Source organism: Olea europaea, chromosome 18 (assembly GCF_002742605.1).
Source record: "Olea europaea var. sylvestris chromosome 18, O_europaea_v1, whole genome shotgun sequence".
In the NCBI taxonomy this organism is placed as follows: Eukaryota; Viridiplantae; Streptophyta; class Magnoliopsida; order Lamiales; family Oleaceae; genus Olea; species Olea europaea.
This window is the reverse complement of record NC_036254.1, coordinates 3,850,506-3,857,780: the sequence shown is the minus strand read 5'-3', so window position 1 is coordinate 3,857,780 and position 7,275 is coordinate 3,850,506. Positions and strand designations below refer to the sequence as shown.

Here is a 7,275-nt window from a genome sequence, read left to right as displayed (position 1 = left end):
ATCAATATTCGATTCTTGCGTTCATCAATACTTTTAGATTGAGAAAAATAAGGCGCGGTAGTTTAATGAATAATTTCATATTCCAAACAGAATTGTTCAAAGGGGGAATCATATTTACCGCCTTTATCACTTCTTATTGGCTTAATCTTTTTAGCAAATTCATTCTCAACGTTTAACTTATAGTGTTTAAACTCTTCAAATATTTCATCTTTACTTTTGAATAAATACACATAGCAATATCGAATGCAATCATTGACAAAAGTGATAAAACATTTTTTCCGCCTCTAGTGTGAACAAACTTTAAATCAAAAATATCTGTGTGAATTAAATCTAGAGGTTTGGTACTTCTTTTAACCGAATGAAGAGTAAATAAGCCATTTTCGCTTTTACACATCATATTTATGATTATGATCTAAATTGTATTTTGGTAATAAATCCAATTTAATTAATTTACACAAATAATTATAATTTACATGCCCTAATCGTTCATGCCAAATATTAAACGACTTAATCAAGTAAGAAGAAAATGTAATTTTATTCATAGTAAAATGAATAACAGTCATTATATTCAACTTAAAAACCCCTCATTTAGGTAAGCATTTCCTACAAACATATCATTCTTTATAAGTACAAATTAGTCCAAAACACGTACTAACTTAAACTCATTCTTGTTTAACAAGAATCAGATACCAATTTTTTTCCGAATATCTAGCACATGTAGAACGTTATTCAAAGTGAGCTCATTTCCATTTGTCATTTTCAACACCATCTTTCCATGTTCTTCAACTTTGGAAGATGGAGAGTTTTTCATGTATAGTTGTTTATCATGATCCATCGCTTTGTAGGTACAAAACATTCCGCGATTTGAACATATGTGACAAGTAACTCCAGTATCCACCCACCATTTCTTAGTATTTCCAACTAAGTTGCATTCAGAAACGATCGCATAAAAGATTTATGCCTTCCCTCTTATCAGAAAGGTTGTCATGTTCTATTACACTGGCCCAAGGAATTTTTCCCTTGACATTATTTGACTTCCGACAATCCTTGGATCGATATCCTACCTTGCCACAATTGTGACGGTTGCCTTTGAACTTTTTAGGAGTCTTTGAAGAACCAAAATTCCCTTCACCATTGTGCTTTCTCTTTTTGTTAATTTTGGAACCTCCTTCCACAATGTATTGTTGGCCTCTGATTCCATCGAATGAAAGGTACCACTTCTCTTTTCAGATTTGCGATTGTCTTATTCTATTCTGAACCACATAATGATATCTTCAGGTTTTATTTTCTTACACTTATGCGTTAGGTAATTCTTGAAATCCTTCCATGAAGGAGGTAATTTTTCGGTCAGTGCAGCAACCTAAAACGATTCAATTAGTTTCATTCCTTCAACATGAATATCACTTGGTATAATTTAAAGTTCTTGAACATCGGATATGAGAGTTTTGCTGTCAAACATTTTGCAATTCGAAAACGACCGAAAATGAATTTTTTCGTGCCAACATCTTCGATTTTATACTTGATATCTAAAGATTTCCATAGTTCTTTTGTAGACTTTGCAGTGTAGTACATATTATATAATGTGTTGTCCAATCTTTTAAGTACAAATTTCTGCATGGAAAATCCGAATATTTCCATGTATAAAGCGCAACCAATTTCTCAATGTCACGTTCTTTCTTGGAGTATGAAAGTGCATCTTCTTCTTTGGGAATTTTTCGCTAAACTTAATGTTGTCAGATAAAAAGGCATTTTCCGTTACCAACACTTCAAATCTAGCATATTAAAATTCTTTGATTTTTCTCCAATCGTATTAGGGAGTGTAGTATCAAAAGTTACAATTTCTAAAACACAATAAAAAGATAAATAGTAAGAATGAGTAAACAAGAATAATGTATAATAAAAGAAATTATGTTTTAAGATTGTTATTTTTGAAGTATAAGTTCGCCATTCGAACAATCTGAAAAGAATACACTAATAGGATTACCGTATAGTAACTTAAACATCGTAACAAGACGATCAATAGGATCGAAATGTTCATTCGATCCCATGGACTTTATAATGTTTCTTTAAAACGAATTTACTGCCTTCAAAAGTGTTGAAAGCGTGCAACAATCATTTTCAAGATAGAACGAATTTCGTCTCATACGAAAATAGCACAGTGACCTGCAGGAGTTTCAACAAATTCAATGAAATGCTTTTCACTTCAAGAACAACATTAGAATGAGAGAGAATAAGATTTAAAGTAGAGAAAGTTTGCAATGAAAATTGTGTAATTATTCTAGCAGAGAGCAGGTTATTTATAGATTCTTTCATGGCCATTTGAACATCCTTCAAACATTTTCATAGCAGTTATCACTGTTCAGATAGCCCTCTAAACCCGAACAAAAAGCACCATTCAAAATGAAACACTGCAACTATTAAGTCGGTTAACAGTCGATCTAGAAAAAATACTCGAGAAAAGTCAATGATAAGAAAAAAATACCGTTTAAAATTAACTCCATTAAGCACCCCAAAATTTGATTATTTACAATTTGGTTCAAAATTTAAATAAATTTTGTCCAAAAAGATAATATAGTACAAAACCCACTCGAACATGTGCTCGTGCCGAGCTGAACGGACGCTGGCGTGTGCTCGTGGATTTAGGATTGAGCTCAATAGGATATAGGTCTCCTCTTTCCATAAACTATTGGTATCCCTTATGGTTTAAGCTCAATTGCTAAACTTTTACTATATAAACTACACCCAAATTTTCTAAATGATTTTCAATAAATAAATATATCATATTAATCACCTCGCGAAATAGAACAAGCATATGCTTGATCCCATTCAAATCAAAGTACAGGTCCCACTAAAATTGAAGCTCAAATTAAATTCATTTTCAAATTATTAATATTATTATTATTATTGTTGTTGTTGTTGTTGTTGTTGTTTATTTATTTATTTATTTTTGTCTAAATGGATGTATGATATTGAAATGAATGATAGATGAGTAATATTGTTTAGAATTCGGTGAACGATTAATAGATGAACAAGTAGTAATCATAGGTAAATATATTATTGGTTATTGGACTCGTATTTTTACCATTTTGTCTCATCGCTCTTAGCAATAGAAGGAAAAACAGACACACACTTACAACTCAATCCAACCAAATCCTGAGTCCTTGTGGAAGGAAATTTGATTTAGATTTCAGCTATTCATCGAGGGATTTGAATCATAATTCTTTTGGCTCTTTTCTTCCAAAAGATAAATGGCACTTTCACCCTCTTTTAGTCGCCCGATAGCCTCTTCCAATGCCATTTCTTCACCTTCTTTCAGTTTCTTGAAACTCAATAATCTTCACAACTGCCGCCCAATGTTTATGGGATTTCAGAGCTCTTTTCAATCTCTTGTTATCAACTGTTGTTCTTCTCAATTTGGGTCTACCTCAGTCCCCGTGAATTCGAGGTATTAAAAGTTAAAACCCGTGCATTGCTCTCAGTTACTTCTGTACTTGTTTGCCATTTTGTGGGAATTGCTTTTTGAATTATGAAGGATTAATGGTTAGATTTTGAATTTTTGAACGGATTGGTTAATGAGTTATGGGTATTTTCTATATTTACCCAGCCAAACTGCAGGTCTTCATTTATTTTAACATTTAGAATTTCATGAACTGATTTTGCGGGTTTTATGACATTTATATAGTATAATAAAAGAAAACAAAGTTTGATAATTTGGTGCGTCTTCTTGATGTTAAGAAATTTTGACAAATCTTGTGTAAGTTTAAAGGCTTGGAGAAAGAAGATAAAATTTGGCATTAATAGCACATATTCAGTACAGTGGATGCAGTGGAGTGTTATTTGTTAAATTATACTCTGTACCGAGAGAACTCGCACCATTGGTCTCTTAAACACAAAGATTTATATCACAATATTTTGGTACAAAAATGATTGCTCAACTTGAGAATATGCTAAATATTTGTTGGGAAATAATTTTGTCATTTGAATAAAGAATGAAATGGAAAAGAATAAAATGTTCTCATAAATGATTTACAGTGTGGTGAAAGCGTGAACTTAGTACATGATAATCGTTGCATCATGTTTGGAATGGAAAAATTTATTTCAGATTATTTTAACGTCTAAAGTCAGAGTTAATTGATGTTTAAATGATAATAGTTGTATCTTTTCCATCAAATTTTCGTTCAATACTTAGTTCCTTGAACGGCTTCCTTGAACTATATTTATGCAACAAAATTTTATAATTGGTATCAATTTATTGATGTATAATGTGAAGATCAAGCTAGAAGACCTTACACTTTCTCTGTCAAGATTTACCTCATAATTCACAAATATTTTAAACGCATTTCTTTTAGCTTTCTTTCTAGTTTTTCTGTTGTTGCCTACTGATGTTTGTAAATATCTTATATGTGTCACTGTTCAAAGGCTTTCTATATTCATTGATGAGATATGCATGCCATAAAACATTTTTGAGTCTATTCCCTGATCCTGCTCAATGTGGTGCAGAACACACAAGTTCAGGAACAAATAATGAAAGCGCTTTCTTATTCAAAAATTTTCAACCATCTTATACAATAATATGATAATATAATTGTCATTAATGGGAAAGTACCTTCTTTTGCCTCCAGCAAAATTAACGTATGACTCTCTAGCTTGTTATTTGGTTGCAATGAAAAACTTGGTGAATTATGGGCTCCAGTTTGTCTCCTGTCTAAACATCTAACAACTGTACCTCTTATTCTGAACCAAAAGTATAAATCTAACATGAAAGTAAATGGAAGAGGATCGTTGCTCGGGTGCTTAAATTCATCTCACCATGTATATATGACAGTTTATGTGGATCAAAGGAAATAGGAAAACTGTGGTTCATTTTGCGCATATGTTAATATAGAACTGCCAGGCTAAAGTATTGTTTTATTTTTCTTGTACTGAGTACTTATCATCTCACTGGTCCCTTCAAATACTATGCAGCCTATTTTCCTGTTGAATCTATTTCATTATTTCAATATAGAGTTTCTGCCGTAATTACACATTCTTTAAGTTGTATGCCAGAAGCTACTTTTCCAATATTCCTACTGTAAGGCAGACATGTGCATAACTTCCTTCCCTCGTAATGTATTTTCTATATTATAGGCAACCTCATATATTTTCCATGGCTAGGCCTCCTTTTAGTGTCACAATGAATGATAACGGTACATCAAAACCATCATATAAATGGCGAAGGGTGTTGCTAAAAGTAAGCGGAGAGGCACTTGCTGGAGATCGAACACAAAACATTGACCCAAAGGTTTGGGCAGTTAAAGCTTATAACGGTTTCACATTTCTGAAATTGTTAGAGATCCCTAATGCATGTAGAATCTTTTTACAGATCACAATGGCAATTGCAAGGGAGGTTGCATCCGTTACCCGGCTTGGCATTGAAGTAGGTTTTCCAATACATCTGATGGAAAGAAGTTCAATTATCAGTTTAACAAAAGTACACGATTGCGTAGCTATATACCAGTGAATTCTGTAAATGTCCAAACAACTGTCAAAAAGAACAATTAGTCTGATCTCATAAACCAGATGCTTTTGATTAATACAGACATTATGTTTGAACAGTCATTTGCAATTCTTTCAGGTTGCAATAGTTGTTGGTGGAGGAAATATATTCCGTGGATCCTCCTGGGCAGGTAGCAGTGGCCTCGACCGCTCATCTGCTGACTATATTGGGTACGTACTTCTGGAGTTATCGGAGTTTATCTTTTATGAGTTCTTTTATTTGTACATGTAATTAGCTTTCTGAAGAGAGTTTTTTCACATCTCCCGTTCTCTTGTATATGTCTAAGTTGCATTAATTGTTGCAATCAATAAAGTTTCAGTTAATCCATTGTTTAGGATGTTAGCAACTGTCATGAATGCAATATTTTTGCAAGCAACAATGGAAAGTATTGGCATCCCAACAAGAGTTCAGACTGCATTTCGCATGTCAGAAGTTGCAGAACCATATATACGTAGAAGAGCTGTTCGGCATCTGGAAAAAGGACGTGTAGTAATTTTTGCAGCTGGAACTGGAAATCCCTTCTTCACAACAGATACTGCTGCAGCCCTTCGGACTGCAGAGAGTGAGTTTGATTACTTGGACCATGCTGATTACTTGTACTTGTATATGTTATAGAGCTAACAATTGCCTTCAGAAATATATTAAAAACCCCAAATGGCATGCACGTGGATTAGGGAGTTACTCATGCTTCTTGGGAAGCACTTTTCTAAGCCTCTATATTTATGCATCCATGTAGTCTAGTGCTTGTCTGGTAGTGCTTATAAGTTGTTGTGTGGATATTAAGTTATGGGTCCCACAAAATATGTGGACACAAGTATGTTAAAATTTAAAATTTGCAAAACATGCTTTAATTATATCAGGTTTTCTTTTTAAGAATATTTCGAACTATTTGACAATCTTTGCTCGATTTTTCTGTCATAAAATATCCTCTACCATTTAAGCAGTATGTTGCTTATAAATCTCTGAATATATTCGCGTCATTCTGAAGTTATTTTAGTATGAAGATGATCATTTTCCCATATTTGAGTTGCTGTAGTCATTGATACTTCTCTTCTAATATCTTAAGTTGTGAGAAAGAAGATGCTCATATTTATATAAATTTAGTCTTGGACATGCTCGCTCACATGCAGATGAGGTTCATAAGGCCGAACATGTGCACAATTATATACATGGGTAGCGGAGAAAATTAATCTTAGGATTTTTGCATAGTCTAGTATCATGATAAAATGCCTAGTAATAACCAAAAATGTTAAAACGGGACAGATTTATTTATTTTAGTAGTCTTTAAGAGTAGTAAATAACTCTTTTTATTTCTGAACTAATGTGTATAACTTGAGGGGAAGAAAAGAAAATCTAATGTTGAACTTATGAATGTTGGAAAAGTTAATGCGGAGGTGGTGCTGAAAGCTACAAATGTTGATGGAGTTTTTGATGATGATCCGAGGTCTAATCCTAATGCTTGTCTTCTCGATACTCTAACTTATCAAGATGTAATTTCAAAGGATCTATCCGTAATGGACTTGACTGCCATTACTTTGTGCCAAGAGAACAACATTCCAGGTGAGCCTCTACAGTCTGTCATCAAAAACTACCGAAATTTCTACTACCATATGAATCGACAGACTAATATTATAAATTGTACTCTTTACTGAAGAACTGTTTATTTTCTTTGACGCAGTTGTCGTGTTTAATATCAACAAACCTGGGAACATATCGAAAGCCATTATGGGCGAAAGGGT

General features: G+C 33.2%; 1 protein-coding gene across 1 annotated transcript in view; it reads left to right on the top strand.

The window, feature by feature from the left end:
- The first annotated feature begins 3,083 nt into the window (after positions 1–3,083).
- Positions 3,084–7,275, top strand: part of LOC111366619 (uridylate kinase-like) — a 5,249-nt gene continuing 1,057 nt past the window's right edge. Inside the window, exons 1-7 of the mRNA XM_022987336.1 lie at positions 3,084–3,445; positions 5,128–5,281; positions 5,363–5,416; positions 5,615–5,706; positions 5,872–6,098; positions 6,920–7,096; positions 7,215–7,273. Of these exons, the coding sequence (XP_022843104.1) occupies positions 3,249–3,445; positions 5,128–5,281; positions 5,363–5,416; positions 5,615–5,706; positions 5,872–6,098; positions 6,920–7,096; positions 7,215–7,273 (960 nt within the window). The 5' untranslated portion in view covers positions 3,084–3,248. The remainder of the gene's footprint in view (positions 3,446–5,127; positions 5,282–5,362; positions 5,417–5,614; positions 5,707–5,871; positions 6,099–6,919; positions 7,097–7,214; positions 7,274–7,275) is intronic.